The 22,659-nt window shown below is 40.4% G+C and overlaps 1 protein-coding gene across 1 annotated transcript in view; it reads left to right on the forward strand.

Moving 5' to 3' along the window:
- Vha55 (V-type proton ATPase subunit Vha55) overlaps nucleotides 1–22,659 on the forward strand; it is a 64,196-nt gene that overhangs the window by 17,772 nt on the left and 23,765 nt on the right. The window contains exons 3-6 of the mRNA XM_071665751.1: nucleotides 3,648–3,817; nucleotides 9,173–9,265; nucleotides 11,779–11,965; nucleotides 12,667–12,855. Coding sequence (XP_071521852.1) covers nucleotides 3,648–3,817; nucleotides 9,173–9,265; nucleotides 11,779–11,965; nucleotides 12,667–12,855 — 639 coding nt within the window. The remainder of the gene's footprint in view (nucleotides 1–3,647; nucleotides 3,818–9,172; nucleotides 9,266–11,778; nucleotides 11,966–12,666; nucleotides 12,856–22,659) is intronic.

Genomic DNA, 22,659 nt, shown 5'->3' on the forward strand with positions numbered 1-22,659 from the left:
TTGATGTTTAGGGTGTAGGGAGTGAATTGCATATGTGTTATATGTGATACTTAGCATGAATGGAGATGTATTTATGTTTGAGATGCTTTAGAAATTTCTTTTCATTGAGATAATGCAGTAAGGGAGAAATCTTGGTGTGTATTGTATACTAAGTACCCTTTACTACCTTTGGTTTATATCTTCTTGGTAGATAATGATTTGATTTTTTTGTGTATACTGCTCTTTATATTATGATTGTATTCAAAAGTAAGCTAGAAAGTCATATTTGTACATGTATCATTAGAATGTATAGAAGAGTTGGTATATTATTTACTATTTGGTGTATTTTGAGGAAAAATAATGGTTTCAAGCTATTTATAATGCTTCAGTAGCTAGAGACAGTTGGCCAAAGAAATTAGACCTGATGAATTAGAAAAAGGGAGGGAGAAAGAACCCAAAAGGAATATCAACTTGTTTACATCTTCACTTCTGTCTGTGCTTCGAGTCCATGATATTTGGAAAAATAAATTCAGCATAAGAACTTCTATATTAAATCAATCTTTCTGTATCTCAGATGCCTGTTCCCTTCAGAAACTCCCTCATGGGGGAGGCCATGGCAATAGTCTCCATAACTAGTGAACTCCAGTGCCACTTCTTGGCCTTTAGTGCCTCACCTTTAACAGGCCACTGGCAGAGGGTCAGTCTAGCATAGTGTTTGCAGAGGCTCCTACCTAATGTTCCTACAGACTACTTTTACCTAAAGGTTCCTACCCAACTACTACTTCTATCTATTGCTCTGACCATTTTGCCAAAAGGCAGGGCTAGCATATAGCACTCACCACAGGAAATCTAGAGTTCTGAAGAATTTTAAGTGTTGTCAGGTGTTGTGTATGACAGGAAGAGATATTCTGTTTGTTTGTGGACAGAATCCAGGACTCCATGTGTAGGTTAGGCAGAAAGAGGAGTGCAACTTGACAACCAGTAAAGTATTGGCTCACTATGCAGCCAGGCGGGTATTACTGGTAATGTGCCTTCCTGGTTGTTTGCTCCCTACTGGTTTATAAATGGTATATTAGATATTGAGAAACTAGTAGATGGTATATTAGATATTAAGTGAGAAACTAAATATACCCTCACACCTGATGTTGCATGCTTTCAGAGAGGGAAATTGAGAAAATTATATCACCTGAGTTTTTTAATGAAAGTGTAATTACACTAGTCAACAAAGATTTTGTCCCATGGAAAGAAAGTATGTTTCTTACTTATTTTTGCATGCGGAATCCAAATATGTTTTCAGAATTTCTCTATCACCCATTTTTTTTTTTTTTTTTTTTTTTTTTTTTTTGTTCCAGCATACCCGCATATCATTACTTACAATATATATGTACCAGTTCCCTACAGAGCATTTCAAACAAAGAGTTTAACAAACTCAGCTACTTTCATTGTTTGTAAAGTGTAATAGCATTTTTTTGAAAGCACAAACCTAGATAAATGAGTCACCAGGGGCCAGCAGAAGATGACTGGAAATGTTGGGACATTCAAATGATGCCCACTCCTGAGTAGTAGTTCTCGGGCAGTTGCAGGCTAGAACTCAGTGTGCAAACAGTGTCTTTTCAATTGTGTTGACAGATTGTGCTTTTGTGTATTCAAGTGTAGTGCTGATGCTCCATCCACTATCATAATGCTGAGAAACTGTGTATATAGTCCGAATTCTTTCTGTTACATCTGTGATGAATTGACATTCATATCGCAAAAATTTTCTATCACACCCCTTATTAAGAAATACTGTGAGCATTACTTTGGTTGTAAAGTGGATGACCAGAATATAAGTTGGGCCCCCCATATTTGTTGTGTCACATATGTCGAAGCTTCTCACAGCTTGGGCAAAAGGTTCAAAACATATGCCTTTTGCCATTCCTATGGTTTGGAGAGAACCCAAAGATCACACTTCAGATTGCTACTTCTGCTTGACAAATATAGATGATATAACATTAGAATCCAAGCATACTGTTGAATATCCTAAATTCCCCTCTGCTATGAGGCCAGTGCCTCACAGTTAGGAATTACCTATGCCAGAGCCTCCAAGAAACGTGACACTGCATGACAATGAGTTTGGTGTTGAGAAAGTAGACCAAGTAGAGGACAATATTGATCCAACATTTGAAGCAAGCTGTTCTTCAAGTGACCACACTTGCTGAGTCAAGGGGATCTTGATGATCTTGTCTGTGATTTAAATTTGTCTAAGAAGCAAGCCAATATTTTGGATTCCAGGTTAAAGGTTGAATCTTCTCCAGAATGAAACTAAAGTTTGTTTTTTATCATGATTGCCATGTCGTTTTCAAAGAATTTTTTCCCTTGAAGATTGTGTGGTGTTTTGCAATGATGTTCGTTCTGTTATGGAGGCACTTTATTGACTCATCAAAGATAAGCTTGAAAGCGGTCGTACTCCACAACGGAACTAAGTTTCTCTCCATTCTTCTGGCTCATGCAGCTATATGAAGGAATTGTATGATTACATGAGGCTTCTTTTGGGAAAATTAAGTATTGGGACTTTAAGTGGAATGTATGTGGTGACCTAAAGGTTGTGGTTTTTTACTTGGAATGCAATGTGGTTACACGAAGTTCTCGTTTCCTCTGTGAATGGGACGGCCAGGAAAAGAAGAATCATTATGTAAAGAAAGTGTGGTCAAAACAAACATCACTGACTCCACTGAAGAAGAATGTCATCGATCCTTTTGTTGATCCTGAGAAAATTTATCTGCCTCCTTAGCACATTAAGCTTGGGTTGATGAAGAACTTTGTCAAAGGTACAGATGAAATTGGCCATGGATTCATGTATTTGAGGAATAATTTCCCCAGAATCAGTGATACAAAAATCAAGGAGGGCATTTTTATAGTACTGCAGATCAGGGAACTGCTGTGCGAGATGAAAAGTTCAATGAATTACTAAATGGAGTTAAAAAAGATTAATGGCTGTCGAAAAAATAATTAATGGCTGTCATTTAAGAGAGTTTGCATTTAAGGGAATTTTGGGGGGATCACAGATTAGAAAACTACTGTGATGTTGAAAAAGATCTCACTTCAGTTAAAGCTCAGGTGTAGTATGAGTCTGAAAATCCACTTTTTGGACCCACACTTCGACTTTTTCTCAGAAAATCTTGGGCAGTCATTGAAGAGCACAGTGAAAGATTTTACCAAAACATTTTGGACATGGAAAAGCAGTACCAAGGAAAGTGGAGCCCCTCTTTGTTTGTAGATTATTGTTGGACACTAAGGAGGGACATTCCCAAGGCCAAGTATAGCCAAAAATTTTACACTTCTTCATTTTAGAGGTATGTTTTTGAAGTGTGATACCTGCCATATTGAGAAAAAGTAATATACACTTATTGTAAGATTTGATTGCTGTGTCACTTTAAAACCATGCCTGATAGAAAAATTCTAAAAACATGTTCAAATTCAGCATAAAAAGTGCTATAAGGTCCACCTAGTTTTGTTCATGGGACAAAAGTAAAAATTTTGTTGACCAGTGTTATTTTATTAAGTTTGCAAGGATATTTAAATGAACTGAAAGGCTTTATACACTTTGATTCACTCCCCACATACATGGGATTGGAGATATTGAGGATGACTAATGGTATTGGTATAGCTTCATGATTTTAATTTTTCAGGTATTTGAAGGCACCTCTGGTGTGGATGCTAAGCATACTGTTTGCGAGTTCACTGGTGACATTTTGAGAACTCCTGTGTCAGAAGATATGTTAGGTCGTGTGTTCAACGGTTCTGGTAAACCCATAGATCAGGGACCTACAGTGTTAGCTGAGGATTTCCTGGACATTCAAGTTAAGTCATCTATAAGATAATGACTGTTGTACTTGTGTCTTAGTACTCAGTAAAGTTTTTCATTCTTGCAGTAAGATGTTCATCTGAATTCATTTAAGTATTAAATACTTTGATTTCATTATTTGTAAAGGTAAAATCTGATAGAAAGATAAATGTACTAATTGTAAAATATGGCCACATCTGTAGATGAATTCTCAAGAGTTGTAGAATAAGCTACATAAGAAAGGTGTTATCCTGTACACAAGGACTCATTTGAATGAATTGAGGATTGGGATGGCAGAAGTCATGTCCTATAATACCACATACAGTATTAAGAAAGTATTACTTCATATGTGTTTGCCATTTCCTGCCTTAGCAGAGTAGCAGTTTTCTTACTATCATATCCCTAATATTTAGAATGTAGTGTGAATGATAAAAAGATAAGCTTTGAAGTAGTTGATGGCCCTGGGAATAAAGCAAGGAATCTGTTATGCTGCATAAACAATAATATAGATAAAGTTGAGAGATAGTCTTATATCAAGAGAAGTAAGGAACCCATTAATTTAATGTTCATGCTCTGAGGGCATTAAAAAAAGAAGCAGAATAATTAAGTTAGTGAAAGATTCCTTTCTTCATCAGAAATGTAGATCCTATGACCGGGGTTGATAAAATCTTTGACTTAGTTTATCCATAGACAAAGATTCGATACATTTTTGTGAGATAAGTGACAAATTGGGAAATAGTGGCCATCTTATCAGATTTCCAGTAGGAACCATGATTGAAAGCTCAAGGTATAGAAAACAGTGAAGGTATATGGTTGAAATTATAGTGATTTTGAAAAAATATACAGAAATATTGTACAAAGGCAAAGGGGATAAAGGTGAGTGTTCAAATTACAGTTTGTTGAGTATTCCTGGGAAATTATATGGGAGGGTATTGATTGAGAGGGTAAAGGCATGTACAGAGCATCAGATTGGAGAAGAACAATGTGGTTTCAAAAGTGGTAGAGGATGTGTGGATCAGGTGTATGCTTTGAAGAATGTATGTGAGAAATAATGCTGATGGATTTGTATGTAGCATTTATGGATCTGGAGAAGGCATATGATAGAGTTGATAGAGATGCTTTGTGGAAGATATTAAGAGTATATGGTGTGGCAGGTAAGTTGCTAGAAGCAGTGAAAAGTTTTTATTGAGGATGTAAGGCATGTGTACGAGTAGGAAGAGAGGAAAGTGATTGGTTCCCAGTGAATGTCGGTTTGCAGCAGGGGTGCGTGATGTCTCCCTGATTGTTTAATATGTTTATGGATGGGGTTGTTAGGGAGGTGACTGCAAGAGTTTTGGAGAGAGGGGCAAGTATGCAGTCTGTTGTAGATGAGAACGCTTGGGAAGTGAGTCAGTTGTTGTTCGCTGATGATACAGCGCTGGTGGCTGATTCGTGTGAGAAACTGCAGAAGCTGGTGACTGAGTTTGGTAAAGTGTGTGAAAGAAGAAAGCTGAGAGTGAATGTTGATAAGAGTAAGGTTATTAGGTTCATTAGGGTTGAGGGACAAGTTAATTGGGGGGTAAATTTGAATGGAGAAAAACTGGAGGAAGTGAAGTGTTTTAGATATCTGGGAGTGGATTTGGCAGCCGATGGAACCATGGAAGTGGAAGTGAGCACCAGGGTGGGGAGGGGGCAAAGGTTCTGGGAGTGTTGAAGAATGTGTGGAAGGTGAGAACGTTATCTCTGAGAGCAAAAATGGGTATGTTTGAAGGAATAGTGGTTCCATCAATGTTGTATGGTCGCGAGGCATGGGCTGTAGATATGGCTGTGCGGAGGAGGGTGGATGTGTTAGAAATAAAATGTTTAATGGCAATATGTGGTGTGAGGTAGTTTGATTAAGAAATGAAAGGGTAAGAGAGATGTGTGGTAATAAAAAGAGTGTGGTTGAGAGAGCAGAAGAAGGGTGTATTGAAATGGTTTGGTCACATGGAGAGAATGAGTGAGGAAAGATTGACCAAGAGGATATATGTGTCAGAGGTGGAGGGAATGAGGAGAAGTGGGAGACTAAATTGGAGGTGGAAGGATGGAGTGAAAAAGATTTTGAGGGATCGGGGCCTGAACATGCAGGAGGGTGAAAGGCGTGCAAGGAATAGAGTGAATTGGAACGATGTGGTATACCGGGGTCGATCTGCTGTCATTGGATTGAACCAGGGCATGTGAAGCATCTGGGGTAAACCATGGAAAGTTGTGTGGGGCCTGGATGTGGAAAGGGAGCTGTGGTTTCAGTGCATTACACATAACAGCTAGAAACTGAGTGTGAACGAGTGTGGCCTTTGTTTTGTTTTCCTAGCACTACCTCGCGGACATGTGGGGGGAGCGGGATGCTATTTCATGTGTGGCGGGGTGGCGATGGAAATGGATAAAGGCAGGAAGTATGAATATGTATTTATTTTCTTATTTGTTTTGCTTTGTCGCTGTCTCCCTTGTTAGCGAGGTAGCGCAAGGAAACAGACGAAAGAATGGCCCAACCCACCCACATGCACATGTATATACATACACGTCCACACACACATATATACATACCTATACATCTCAACAAATACATTTATATACACACACAGACATATACATATATACACATGTACATAATTCATAGTCTGCCTTTATTCATTCCCATCGCCACCTCGCCTCACATGAAATAACAACCCCCTACTCCTTCATGTGTGCGAGGTAGCGCTAGGAAAAGACAACAAAGGCCACTTTCGTTCACACTCAGTCTCTAGATGTCATGTAATAATGCACCGAAACCACAGCTCCCTTTCCACATCCAGGCCCCACAGAACTTTCCATGGTTTACCCCAGACACTTCACATGCCCTGGTTCAATCCATTGACAGCACGTCGACCCCAGTATACCACATCGTTCCAATTCACTCTATTCCTTGCATGCCTTTCACCCTCCTGCATGTTCAGGCCCCAATCACTCAAAATCTTTTTCACTCCATCTTTCCACCTCCAATTTGGTCTCGCACTTCTCCTCGTTCCCTCCACCTCTGACACATATATCGTCTTTGTCAATCTTTCCTTACTCATTCTTTCCAAGTGACCAAACCATTTCAAAACACCCTCTTCTGCTTTCTCAACCACACTCTTTTTATTACCACACCTCTCTCTTACCCTGTTATTACTCACTCGATCAAACCACCTCACCCAACATATTGTCCTCAAACATCTCATTTCTAGCACATCCACCCTCCTGCGCACAACTCTATCCATAGCCCATGCCTCGCAAACATACAACATTGTTGGAACCACTATTCCTTCAAACATACCCATTTTTGCTTTCCGAAATAATGTTCTCGACTTCCACACATTCTTCAAGGCTCCCAGAATTTTCGCCCCCTCCCCCACCCTATGATTCACTTCCACTTCCATGGTTATGATTCACTTCCACTTCCATGGTTCCATCTGCTGCCAAATCCACTCCCAGATTTCTAAAACACTTCACTTCCTCCAGTTTTTCTCTATTCAAACTTACCTCCCAGTTGACTTGACCCTCATCCCTACTGTACCTAATAACCTTGCTCTTATTCACATTTACTCTCAACTTTCTTTCACACACTTTACCAAACTCAGTCACCAGCTTCTGCAGTTTCTCACATGAATCAGCCACCACCGCTGTATCATCAGCGAACAACAAATGACTCACTTCCCAAGCGTTCTCATCCACAACAGACTGCATACTTGCCCCTCTTTCCAAAACTCTTGCGTTCGCCTCCCTAACAACCCTATCCATTAACAAATTAAACAGCCTTGGAGACATCACACACCCCTGCCGCAAACCTACATTCACTGAGAACCAATCACTTTCCTCTCTTCCTACACGTACACATGCCTTACATCCTCAATAAAAACTTTTCACTGCTTCTAACAACTTGCCTCCCACACCATATATTCTTAATACCTTCCACAGAGCATCTCTATCAACTCTATCATATGCCTTCTCCAGATCCATAAATGCTACATATAAATCCATTTGCTTTCTAAGTATTTCTCACACCCATTCCTCAAAGCAAACACCTGATCAACACATCCTCTACCACTTCTGAAACCACACTGCTCTTCCCCAATCTGATGCTTTGTATATGCCTTCACCCTCTCAATCAATACCCTCCCATATAATTTACCAGGAATACTCAACAAACATATACCTCTGTAATTTGAGCACTCACCTTTGTCCACTTTGCCTTTGTACAATGGCACTATGCAAGCATTCCGCCAATCCTCAGGCACCTCACCATGAATCATACATACATTAGATAACCTTACCAACCAGTCAACAATACAGTCACCCCCTTTTTTGATAAATTCCACTGGAATACCATCCAAACCCGCTGCCTTGCCGGCTTTCATCTTCCGCAAAGCTTTCACTACCTCTTCTCTGTTTACCAAATCATTTTCCCTAACCCTCTCACTTTGCACACCACCTCGACCAAAACACCCTATATCTGCCACTCTGTCATCAAACACATTCAACAAACCTTCAAAATACTCACTCCATCTCCTTCTCACATCACCACTACTTGTTATCACCTCCCCATTAGCCTCCTTCACATGTACATGTGTATATATGTATATGTATGTATACATTGAAATGTATAGATATGTATATGTGCATGTGTGGATGGTTATGTATATTGTATGTGGGTGAGTTAGGCCATTGTTCCTTCTGTTTCTTTGTGCTCCTTCGGTAATGCGGGAGACAGTGACTTAAGTATGAAAATAAAAGATAATGATATAGAAATATAGAAAATCCAAAGCAGAAATACAAAGAGAAAGCAGAATGAAGAGGTTGCTCATTTTGAAGAAGGACTTCTGAGTAATGAAGAGAGAAGTAAAGAAGAAAAATTTCAGGTACTTCAGAAGATTGCCACATTTATGATAATCCTCAGTGGGAATGTGAAAAAGAATAAGTACACCAAATTGCAAAAAGTGGATTGCAAAAGCCTACTTAAAAAAACAGAAAAGAAATGCCAAGTAATTTTACAGAACTTTTAGAATATCAGAGTAATAAAAAAAACAATAGGACCAGTAGGGATGAGAATAGGGCCATGTAAATTATTAAACACCTCAGTTTGCTGGAACTGCATAGCATTTGTTGAAGTAGAAAAGTTATATGGTTTTAATGTCGTAGACTGATCTTTTCATTCTTGATATGAGATCTGTATTGTGCTTAATGTAACTCTCAGGGTCAGGAGAGCTTATTTGTCTTTAGTTGATTAAGAACAGCAGGGAATACAGTTTAAGATATTGTGTGCACTTATGGGCCTTTCAGCTTCCTTATACTTCAGAAAATTGCGTTGTGGGTTTTCATTTTAAATCTCTCTCCTTCAGGTCAGGCTATCAACCCTTGGTCTCGTACCTATCCAGAGGAGATGATTCAGACTGGTATCTCTTCTATTGACGTCATGAACTCTATTGCTCGGTAGGTTGTATACTTACGAATTTATTTGTTTTTAACTAGTGTATGTTTGTAATATTCTTGCAGTTTGGCATTTGATTGTGATTAATATTCCTAATTCCTGAGTGTTTTGTTGTATTCTTAAGCACTTGAATGTCCTGTCTGTTGATTATTAGGCAAGTCTGTTAATATTACATAACCACTTCTTTAACAAGTTGACTTGCACTTCATACCATGTCATTGTGCTTTCATATACTTTCAAAACACTCACAAACACTTTCTTCCTCTGATTTCCTTATTTCTCTTCTTTTTTTGTCCAAACTCCTTTCAAAAAACTTTCTGATGTTTTCTTTTCAGGGTTAGTTTTTCCTACAAGACATAGAGATAACTTAGACCTCTAGAGATTAGAGACCTCTTAACCCCCAGTCCTACTGTTAAGGTAAATACCTTCATCAATCTCTTGATAGGTGATAACAATGTGGCTCTCTCCGGGTCCACCCTCCAACCAGTCAACAACATTCTCTAGTTGATGACTACATTGTTACTCCGACCATGACCTATATGGAAATACCCACTCCAGCTGTGATTTACTGGCTCCTTCCATCCTACCACATATAGGGTATCCTTTTGTGATGTATTAGGGAACATGTGTACAGTTTAATTGACTTATTGACTTTGTATTTAGAGTAAAGGGTATGGTAGTATTAATGAACACTATTGAGAACATATTCACACGTTACTCCTACATGAGATATGTACACGAGTTCTTGTGTTTGGTCACTGACTATATCTTTAGAGTTAGAGTTTATGAATATCATCTTTCAATCAACCCCAGTTTTTTCATGGGTTTAGTAATTCCCCCTCCCTTTGTTGATTTTTCCCTAGTGTATAGGCCCTCTCTCAGGGGAAAAACATGTAGGTTAAGACTAGAATGGAGTTACATCCAAATGTTTACACTGATTTGCATTAATGGGTTGTGCCACCTGGTTTGAATGTCATTGAGACAAGCCTGCACCATATGACTTCTGTCTGCATAGACCTTAACTGATATTTTGGAGGACAGGAGGCTCCCTTAGCTTGACCCAAGGGATAGGGAATATGGATTAAGATCAACCCCCCAAGTTATGGTGGGCAGGCTGGATTACATCACCCATTAATCTACCTTGTTTGAACTTGCATCAGGAACTGAGATAAGATGTCTGGTGTACAGAATGTCTGACAGCCTATATGGTTAAGTTATTTAAGAATTTTTGGACCTTGAGGATGCTTACCGTAAGGCACATTATGAAGCATCCTAGACAGAGAGGCTGCTTTGGTTCTTATAAATGACTTACTTAACCGTTCATGTAATATCCTTTGGGTTTTGTTTAACCTTTTACAAACCTACATACATACATATATGTATGTGAAGTGTAGGGATAAGGGAAAAAGAATACTTCCCAAGTATTGCCTGCGTGTCTTAGAAGGTAACTGAAAGGGGTGGGCACGGGTGGGCTGGAAGTCTTTCCCTCCTGTTTTACTTTTCCAAAAGAAGGAACAGAGAAGGGGAGCCAAGTGAGGATTTTTTCCTCTAAGGCTCGGTCGTCTTGCTAATGCAGAAAATAGCAAGTGTATGTACTTTTTTTTCACCGTTTCCACTATTAGTTTGAAAGTTCCATTCCAAGGCAGTGTCCTGGGAGCAATATTTCCAGATTTTGTGCTTTGCTTAGACTTTTTTTTGAGGACCTTTTCTATCATCTGTGTAACAGCTTGGGTTGCCATCATCCATAGTTTGTAATATGTGTGAGCTTTATGTGATTAGTAAGAGGCAGGCCAGTATGTCAACCTAGTGGCAGTTGCTGATTGGCCACAAGTGGGTCCAGAAGACAAGCATTGGCCATGACTACCACTGAGTTGTTCACAGAAGGTGAGAGTAATCTGCTAGTTCTTCATTGAGTGTGAGACTGGACATGATTCTATCCCATTTATTTACAAGAATGTTTCTTATGCTCACAGGACATCATCTTTGAGAGAAAAAGTTTTTTAACTTTCAAAAGCCCATGTTTTTCTCCCTCATTTGAAATATTGCCCAGTGCCTTCCCAATATTTCTACTCTCTGTCACATGTAAGCATTTTTGTAAGCTATCTTCCTCCACTTAGAAGAAGTCTTTGATGCAGGAGAGATTATTTTCATGGTCTCTGGGATGGTATTTATTGTTATGTACTTTCCTTATGATAACCTTTCTCCAGAATTGATTTCTTTGACAAAATGAGAAACACTGCATTGTAGTCAGTAGCTTAATTCAAGGCAGTGATTCTTCAGTAGAGGTTGACCTTGTTTCATTTGACATGCAGGTTACTTTTGCCAGATTCTGTCATTTAGTGAGAATTGGTCTTTGGTGGAGCTTGGGATCATTTATAGAATGACTTATTCTAGCCAGAAAAAACTCTCTGCTGCATTAAATCAAGTTTTTCTTGCACTTTTTAATTCTACCACCATCACATGTGGCTAGACTGATATATGATTCATGCTTAAATGCAACTTTTTTTTTTATCAGAGGGCAGAAGATCCCCATCTTCTCAGCTGCTGGTTTGCCTCACAATGATATTGCTGCTCAGATTTGCCGTCAAGCTGGCTTGGTTAAGTTGCCCACAAAGAGTGTACATGATGATCATAAAGACAACTTTGCCATTGTGTTTGCTGCTATGGGCGTCAACATGGAAACTGCCCGATTCTTCAAGCAGGTTAGATACAGATGGCTTATGCTTTAAAGTCTCATTTGTTAGATCACAGTAATTTGCCTTATTTATATTTGTGAGGAAATCTGTGCATACTGCATGTGATGCATGTCTGTTAAGAATGAAAAGAATACTGTGGCCTGTGGAATGGAGGCTGTGATGATAGCAATGTAACTGTTAGAGCTTTTAGAAAGTTAATGTAAGGATGAGCCTCTCGGTGTAATGAGGTTGTATAGTGCACTCTATGAAAATATGTGCTGATAAAAAAAAATTTTGAGGGGAAAATTCAAGTCAGGCTTCTGTGTAGATAAGTAATTTTTTATGAGAGCCATTATGGAGAGGATACTTAAGAAAGCCTATTGTGAAAGAATGGAAAAATGCATGGGAGTTGAGTGGGAAATGGCTTGGGGAGAACCAAAGAAAAGATGGAGGGACAGTTGAAAAGTAAGTTTAGAGAGTGTAGTATGTAGTGATATGTCCGGGTGTGTAGGATCCGTGCTGTAGAGGAGGTTCTGTAAGAGCCATACAGAGTTATAGTGAGTAGAGGCATATCAGAAAGTTATTTTGTTAAACAGTAAGAAATGAAAGGTCTTGAGGATTTCCAAAAAAATTTTTTTTTATTGAACCGTAACTTTCTATTCCTTTGTACTTATCAACAGTAATGGAATTGGTGTACTCGTAATTAATCTATACTTTCTAATCACTAGGACTTTGAAGAGAATGGCTCCATGGAGAATGTGTGCCTCTTCTTGAATCTTGCCAATGATCCAACTATTGAAAGAATCATCACCCCACGTCTTGCCCTGACTACAGCAGAGTACTTGGCCTATCAATGTGAAAAACACGTTCTTATAATCCTAACGGATATGTCTTCCTATGCTGAGGCTCTACGTGAGGTAGGTATAATTAAACAGGTTATTTGTAAAGTTGATGGTTTGAATTTGTATATTAAGATTCTAGATTAATTCTTACATTTGATAGTCACCTTTTTACATACTGTCATGCTTTTGGGCATGATGCTTACTCTCCTTAGACACATTTTTGATAAAAAAGAGTGTTGAAATCAAAATTTCAGTATTAGGAAAGTAACGAAAATAATGGTCACATCTTGAAGTTGATTGCAGAAATTCAGCAGTGCAACTTAGTGTATTATTTTCAGACCTGCATTTTACTGGGTTATAATTAACTATCCCTGGGACGCTTCACATGCCCTGATTCAATCCACTGACAGAATGACAACCCCGGTATACCACATCGATCCAATTCACTCTATTCCTTGCCTGCCTTTCACCCTCCTGCATGTTCAGGCCCAGATCACTCAAAATCTTTTTCACTCCATCTTTCCACCTCCAATTTGGTCTCCCACTTCTCCTTGTTCCCTCCACCTCCGACACATATATCCTCTTGGTCAATCTTTCCTCACTCATTCCCTCCATGTGCCCAAACCATTTCAAAACACCCTCTTCTGCTCTCTCAACCACGCTCTTTTTATTTCCACACATCTCTCTTGCCCTTACATTACTTACTCGATCAAACCACCTCACACCACACATTGTCCTCAAACATCTCATTTCCAGCACATCCACCCTCCTGCGCACAACTCCATCTATAGCCCACGCCTCGCAACCATACAACATTGTTGGAACCACTATTCCTTCAAACATACCCATTTTTGCTTTCCGAGATAATGTTCTCGACTTCCACACATTCTTCAAGGCTCCCAGGATTTTCGCCCCCTCCCCCACCCTGTGATTCACTTCCGCTTCCATGGTTCCATCCGCTGCCAGATCCACTCCCAGATATCTAAAACACTTTACTTCCTCCAGTTTTTCTCCATTCAAACTTACCTCCCAATTGACTTGACCCTCAACCCTACTGTACCTAATAACCTTGCTCTTATTCACATTTACTCTTAACTTTCTTTCACACACTTTACCAAACTCAGTCACCAGCTTCTGCAGTTTCTCACATGAATCAGCCGCCAGCGCTGTATCATCAGTGAACAACAAATGACTCACTTCCCAAGCTCTCTCATCCACAACAGACTGCATACTTGCCCCTCTTTCCAAAACTCTTGCATTCACCTCCCTAACAACCCCATCCATAAACAAATTAAACAACCATAGAGACATCACACACCCCTGCCGCAAACCTACATTCACTGAGAATCAATCACTTTCCTCTCTTCCTACACGTACACATGCCTTACATCCTCGATAAAACTTTTCACTGCTTCTAATAACTTGCCTCCCACGCCATATATTCTTAATACCTTCCACAGAGCATCTCTATCAACTCTATCATATGCCTTCTCCAGATCCATAAATGCTACATACAAATCCATTTGCTTTTCTAAGTATTTCTCAAATACATTCTTCAAAGCAAACACCTGATCCACACATCCTCTACCACTTCTGAAACCACACTGCTCTTCCCCAATCTGATGCTCTGTACATACCTTCACCCTCTCAATCAATACCCTCCCATATAATTTACCAGGAATACTCAACAAACTTATACCTCTGTAATTTGAGCAATCACTCTTATCCCCTTTGCCTTTGTACAATGGCACTATGCATGCATTCCGCCAATCCTCAGGCACCTCACTGTGAATCATACGTACATTAAATAACCTTACCAACCAGTCAACAATACAGTCACCCCCTTTTTTAAGTAGATTCCACCGCATTACCATCCAAACCTGCTGCCTTGCCAGCTTTCATCTTCCGCAAAGCTTTTACCACCTCTTCTCTGTTTACCAAATCACTTTCCCTAACCCTCTCACTTTGCACACCACCTCGACCAAAACTCCCTATATCTGCCACTCTGTCATCAAACATTCAACAAACCTTCAAAATACTCACGCCATCTCCTCACATCACCACTACTAGTTATCACCTCCCCATTAGCGCCCATCACTGAAGTTCCCATTTGCTCCCTTGTCTTACGCACTTTATTTACCTCCTTCCAGAACATCTTTTTATTCTCCCTAAAATTTAATGATACTCTAAAAAATGGGAAACAGAAGGAGTCAAGCGGGGAGTGCTCATCCTCCTCGTAGACTCAGATTGGGGTGTCTAAATTTGTGTGGATGTAACCAAGATGTGAAAAAAGGAGAGATAGGTAGTATGTTTGAGGAAAGGAACCTGGATGTTTTGGCTCTGAGTGAAACGAAGCTCAAGGGTAAAGGGGAAGAATGGTTTGGGAATGTCTTGGGAGTAAAGCCAGGGGTTAGTGAGAGGACAAGAGCAAGGGAAGGAGTAGCAGTACTCCTGAAACAGGAGTTGTGGGAGTATGTGATAGAATGTAAGAAAGTAAATTCTCGATTAATATGGGTAAAACTGAAAGTTGATGGAGAGAGATGGGTGATTATTGGTGCATATGCACCTGGGCATGAGAAGAAAGATCATGAGAGGCAAGTGTTTTGGGAGCAGCTGAATGAATGTGTTAGTGGTTTTGATGCACAAGACCAGGTTATAGTGATGGGTGATTTGAATGCAAAGGTGAGTAATGTGGCAGTTGCAGGAATAATTGGTATACAAGGGGTGTTCAGTGTTGCAAATGGAAATGGTGAAGAGCTTGTAGATTGATGTGCTGAAAAAGGACTGGTGGTTGGGAATACCTGGTTTAAAAAGAGAGATATACATAAGTATACATATGTAAGTAGGAGAGATGGCCAGAGAGCGTTATTGGATTACGTGTTAATTGACAGACGCGTGAAAGAGAGACTTTTGGATGTTAATGTGCTGAGAGGTGCAACTGGAGGGATGTCTGATCATTATCTTGTGGAGGCTAAGGTGAAGATTTGTATGGGTTTTCAGAAAAGAAGAGTGAATGTTGGGGTGAGGAGGGTAGTGAGAATAACTGAGCTTGGGAAGGAGACTTGTGTAAGGAAGTACCAGGAGAGACTGAGTACAGAATGGAAAAAGGTGAGAACAATGGAAGTAAGGGGAGTGGGGGAGGAATGGGATGTATTTAGGGAGTCAGTGATGGAGTGCGCAAAAGATGCTTGTGGCACGAGAAGCATGGGAGGTGGGTTGATTTGAAAGGGTAGTGAGTGGTGGGATGAAGAAGTAAGATTATTAGTGAAAGAGAAGAGAGAGGCATATGGACGATTTTTGCAGGGAAAAAATGCAATTGAGTGGGAGATGTATAAAAGAAAGAGACAGGAGGTCAAGAGAATGGTGCAAGAGGTGAAAAAGAGGGCAGATGAGAGTTGGGGTGAGAGAGTATCATTAAATTTTTTTTTTTTTTTTTTTATACTTTGTCGCTGTCTCCCGCGTTTGCGAGGTAGCGCAAGGAAACAGTCGAAAGAAATGGCCCAACCCCCCCCCCCCCCCCCCATACACATGTATATACATACGTCCACACATGCAAATATACATACCTACACAACATTCCAAGGTTTACCCCAGACGCTTCACATGCCTTGATTCAGTCCACTGACAGCACGTCAACCCCGGTATACCACATCGCTCCAATTCACTCTATTCCTTGCCCTCCTTTCACCCTCCTGCATGTTCAGGCCCCGATCACACAAAATCTTTTTCACTCCATCTTTCCACCTCCAATTTGGTCTCCCTCTTCTCCTCGTTCCCTCCACCTCCGACACATATATCCTCTTGGTCAATCTTTCCTCACTCATTCTCTCCATGTGCCCAAACCACTTCAAAACACCCTCTTCTGCTCTCTCAACCATGCTCTTTTTATTTCCACACATCTCTCTTACCCTTACGTTACTCACTCGATCAAACCACCTCACACCACACATTGTCCTCAAACATCTCATTTCCAGCACATCCATCCTCCTGCGCACAACTCTATCCATAGCCCACGCCTCGCAACCATACAACATTGTTGGAACCACTATTCCTTCAAACATACCCATTTTTGCTTTCCGAGATAATGTTCTCGACTTCCACACATTCTTCAAGGCCCCCAGAATTTTCGCCCCCTCCCCCACCCTATGATCCACTTCCGCTTCCATGGTTCCATCCGCTGCCAGATCCACTCCCAGATATCTAAAACACTTCACTTCCTCCAGTTTTTCTCCATTCAAACTCACCTCCCAATTGACTTGACCCTCAACCCTACTGTACCTAATAACCTTGCTCTTATTCACATTTACTCTTAACTTTCTTCTTCCACACACTTTACCAAACTCAGTCACCAGCTGCTGCAGTTTCTCACATGAATCAGCCACCAGCGCTGTATCATCAGCGAACAACAACTGACTCACTTCCCAAGCTCTCTCATCCCCAACAGACTTCATACTTGCCCCTCTTTCCAAAACTCTTGCATTTACCTCCCTAACAACCCCATCCATAAACAAATTAAACAACCATGGAGACATCACACACCCCTGCCGCAGACCTACATTCACTGAGAACCAATCACTTTCCTCTCTTCCTACACGTATACATGCCTTACATCCTTGATAAAAACTTTTCACTGCTTCTAACAACTTTCCTCCCACACCATATATTCTTAATACCTTCCACAGAGCATCTCTATCAACTCTATCATATGCCTTCTCCAGATCCATAAATGCTACATACAAATCCATTTGCTTTTCTAAGTATTTCTCACATACATTCTTCAAAGCAAACACCTGATCCACACATCCTCTACCACTTCTGAAACCACACTGCTCTTCCCCAATCTGATGCTCTGTACATGCCTTCACCCTCTCAATCAATACCCTCCCATATAATTTACCAGGAATACTCAACAAACTTATACCTCTGTAATTTGAGCACTCACTCTTATCCCCTTTGCCTTTGTACAATGGCACTATGCACACATTCCGCCAATCCTCAGGCACCTCACCATGAGTCATACATACATTAAATAACCTTACCAACCAGTCAACAATACAGTCACCCCCTTTTTTAATAAATTCCACTGCAATACCATCCAAACCTGCTGCCTTGCCGGCTTTCATCTTCCGCAAAGCTTTCACTACCTCTTCTCTGTTTACCAAATCATTTTCCCTAACCCTCTCACTTTGCACACCACCTCGACCAAAACACCCTATATCTGCCACTCTATCATCAAACACATTCAACAAACCTTCAAAATACTCACTCCATCTCCTTCTCACATCACCACTACTTGTTTTCACCTCCCCATTTGCGCCCTTCACTGAAGTTCCCATTTGCTCCCTTGTGTTACGCACTTTATTAACCTCCTTCCAGAACATCTTTTTATTCTCCCTAAAATTTAATGATACTCTCTCACCCCAACTCTCATTTGCCCTTTTTTTCACCTCTTGCACCTTTCTCTTGACCTCCTGTCTCTTTCTTTTATACATCTCCCACTCAATTGCATTTTTTCCCTGCAAAAATCGTCCAAATGCCTCTCTCTTCTCTTTCACTAATACTCTTACTTCTTCATCCCACCACTCACTACCCTTTCTAATCAACCCACCTCCCACTCTTCTCATGCCACAAGCATCTTTTGCGCAATCCATCACTGATTCCCTAAATACATCCCATTCCTCCCCCACTCCCCTTACTTCCATTGTTCTCACCTTTTTCCATTCTGTACTCAGTCTCTCCTGGTACTTCCTCACACAGGTCTCCTTCCCAAGCTCACTTACTCTCACCACCCTCTTCACCCCAACATTCACTCTTCTTTTCTGAAAACCCATACAAATCTTCACCTTAGCCTCCACAAGATAATGATCAGACATCCCTCCAGTTGCACCTCTCAGCACATTAACATCCAAAAGTCTCTCTTTCGCACGCCTGTCAATTAACACGTAATCCAATAACACTCTCTGGCCAACTCTCCTACTTACATAAGTATACTTATGTATATCTCGCTTTTTAAACCAGGTATTCTCAATCATCAGTCCTTTTTCAGCACATAAATCTACAAGCTCTTCACCATTTCCATTTACAACACTGAACACCCCATGTATACCAATTAAATTTTATGGAGAATAAAAAGATGTATATTAGGTACAGTAGGGTTGAGGGTCAAGTCAATTGGTATATTAGGTACAGTAGGGTTGAGGGTCAAGTCAATTGGGAGGTAAGTTTGAATGGAGAAAAACTGGAGGAAGTAAAATGTTTTAGATATCTGGGAGTGGATCTGGCAGCGGATGGAACCATGGAAGCGGAAGTGAATCATAGGGTGGGGGAGGGGGCGAAAATCCTGGGAGCCTTGAAGAATGTGTGGAAGTCGAGAACATTATCTCGGAAAGCAAAAATGGGTATGTTTGAAGGAATAGTGGTTCCAACAATGTTGTATGGTTGCGAGGCATGGGCTATGGATAGAGTTGTGCGCAGGAGGGTGGATGTGCTGGAAATGAGATGTTTGAGGACAATGTGTGGTGTGAGGTGGTTTGATCGAGTGAGTAACGTAAGGGTAAGAGAGATGTGTGGAAATAAAAAGAGCGTGGTTGAGAGAGCAGAAGAGGGTGTTTTGAAATGGTTTGGGCACATGGAGAGAATGAGTGAGGAAAGATTGACCAAGAGGATATATGTGTCGGAGGTGGAGGGAACGAGGAGAAGAGGGAGACCAAATTGGAGGTGGAAAGATGGAGTGAAAAAGATTTTGTGTGATCGGGCCTTAACATGCAGGAGGGTGAAAGGAGGGCAAGGAATAGAGTGAATTGGATCGATGTGGTATACCGGGTTGACGTGCTGTCAGTGGATTGAATCAGGCATGTGAAGCGTCTGGGGTAAACCATGGAAAGCTGTGTAGGTATGTATATTTGCGTGTGTGGACGTATGTATATACATGTGTATGGGGGGGGGGGGGTTGGGCCATTTCTTTCATCTGTTTCCTTGCGCTACCTCGCAAACGCGGGAGACAGCGACAAAGTATAATAAAATAAATAAAAATAATTAATAAGAGGGAGACCAAATTGGAGGTGGAAAGATGGAGTGAAAAAGATTTTGTGTGATCGGGCCTTAACATGCAGGAGGGTGAAAGGAGGGCAAGGAATAGAGTGAATTGGAGCGATGTGGTATACCGGGTTGACGTGCTGTCAGTGGATTGAAGCAGGGCATGTGAAGCGTCTGGGGTAAACCATGGAAAGCTGTGTAGGTATGTATATTTGCGTGTGTGGACGTATGTATATACATTGTGTATGGGGGTGGGTTGGGCCATTCTTTCGTCTGTTTCCTTGCGCTACCTCGCAAACGCGGGAGACAGCGACAAAGTATAATAAAATAAATAAAAATAATTAATAAGAGGGAGACCAAATTGGAGGTGGAAAGATGGAGTGAAAAAGATTTTGTGTGATCGGGCCTTAACATGCAGGAGGGTGAAAGGAGGGCAAGGAATAGAGTGAATTGGAGCGATGTGGTATACCGGGTTGACGTGCTGTCAGTGGATTGAATCAGGCATGTGAAGCGTCTGGGGTAAACCATGGAAAGCTGTGTAGGTATGTATATTTGCGTGTGTGGACGTATGTATATACATTGTGTATGGGGGTGGGTTGGGCCATTTCTTTCATCTGTTTCCTTGCGCTACCTCGCAAACGCGGAGACAGCGACAAAGTATAATAAAATAAATAAAAATAATTAATAAGAGGGAGACCAAATTGGAGGTGGAAAGATGGAGTGAAAAAGATTTTGTGTGATCGGGCCTTAACATGCAGGAGGGTGAAAGGAGGGCAAGGAATAGAGTGAATTGGAGCGATGTGGTATACCGGGTTGACGTGCTGTCAGTGGATTGAAGCAGGGCATGTGAAGCGTCTGGGGTAAACCATGGAAAGCTGTGTAGGTATGTATATTTGCGTGTGTGGACGTATGTATATACATGTGTATGGGGGTGGGTTGGGCCATTTCTTTCATCTGTTTCCTTGCGCTACCTCGCAAACGCGGAGACAGCGACAAAGTATAATAAAATAAATAAAAATAATTAATAAGAGGGAGACCAAATTGGAGGTGGAAAGATGGAGTGAAAAAGATTTTGTGTGATCGGGCCTTAACATGCAGGAGGGTGAAAGGAGGGCAAGGAATAGAGTGAATTGGATCGATGTGGTATACCGGGTTGACGTGCTGTCAGTGGATTGAAGCAGGGCATGTGAAGCGTCTGGGGTAAACCATGGAAAGCTGTGTAGGTATGTATATTTGCGTGTGTGGACGTGTATGTATATACATTGTGTATGGGGGTGGGTTGGGCCATTTCTTTCATCTGTTTCCTTGCGCTACCTCGCAAACGCGGGAGACAGCGACAAAGTATAATAAAATAAATAAAAATAATTAATAAGAGGGAGACCAAATTGGAGGTGGAAAGATGGAGTGAAAAAGATTTTGTGTGATCGGGCCTTAACATGCAGGAGGGTGAAAGGAGGGCAAGGAATAGAGTGAATTGGAGCGATGTGGTATACCGGGTTGACGTGCTGTCAGTGGATTGAATCAGGCATGTGAAGCGTCTGGGGTAAACCATGGAAAGCTGTGTAGGTATGTATATTTGCGTGTGTGGACGTATGTATATACATTGTGTATGGGGGTGGGTTGGGCCATTCTTTCGTCTGTTTCCTTGCGCTACCTCGCAAACGCGGGAGACAGCGACAAAGTATATATATATATATTATATATATATATATTATATATATATATATATAATATATATATATATAATATATATATATATATATATATAATATATATATATATATATATAATATATATATATATAATATATATATATATAATATATATATATATATATATGTGATATGAAAAGACAAAAGCATTGGCCAATTAATATTCCCCTCTGTCACTGGAGGATTTATGCAAACAAGTTTTGGCAATTCCATGGGACAAGCAATAGTTCTCAATAAGGTTTTGTAAAGAGGAAATGGTACCAATGTAGTGAACTGGTCAAAATTACAGCATTCGTGATTTTGAGGCTTTTGTAAATTTATTCATGTACATTATGCCTGTTGTTACTTAGCACAACTTTAGAAATATGGTGCGGTTGTTGTATATATTAGTTGAGCAGTTGTGCCATGAGCATAATAGTCAGGTCAATGAGGTTTCCAACCTTCTGTTTAATGGAGAAACATACATTCCAAGAACTTATCGCAACTGCTCTCATTTATTTATAATTTTGATTTACTAGCTTGTGTGTTGGACCTGTGTATAATATGTGTACATTGAGATGTATAGGTATGTATATTTGCGTGTGTGGACGTATGTATATACATGTGTATGGGGGTGGGTTGGGCCATTCTTTCGTCTATTTCCTTGCACTACTCCTCCCTAACGCGGGAGACATTGGACAAAGTATGATATATATATAGATAGATAATTAACTATGTTTTCTCAGAAACTCTGCATGACCATTTTTCGAAGAATATATGTTTAATGTGCTCTGCAGTGACTTGGGAATGCATTCACAATCAGTGAAGGATACTTCACTTTTATTCTTTCTGATAAGCTTCTTGCTTAGCTTTTTGTTATACCCTATGGTCTCTATGCTATTGCATCTCTCAAAGACCTGCTCATTGTTGCACCGTAAACTGACTTAAACCTTCAAGTTTGTGATTAGGGCAACCACTTACTTTCTTCAATGGGAAAGTACTTTAATATAACTTTTCTTAGCCTCTCATTGCTAACTCATCTATCATAATTTAGGAATAATCATTGTTTTCCTCTCATTATTCAGTTTTTGTGTGCATAAAGACAACCATTTTCTTGTTCTGATTCAAATTTGAATATCCCTTTTCCTCTTTG

This window comes from Panulirus ornatus, chromosome 10 (assembly GCF_036320965.1).
Source record: "Panulirus ornatus isolate Po-2019 chromosome 10, ASM3632096v1, whole genome shotgun sequence".
In the NCBI taxonomy this organism is placed as follows: Eukaryota; Metazoa; Arthropoda; class Malacostraca; order Decapoda; family Palinuridae; genus Panulirus; species Panulirus ornatus.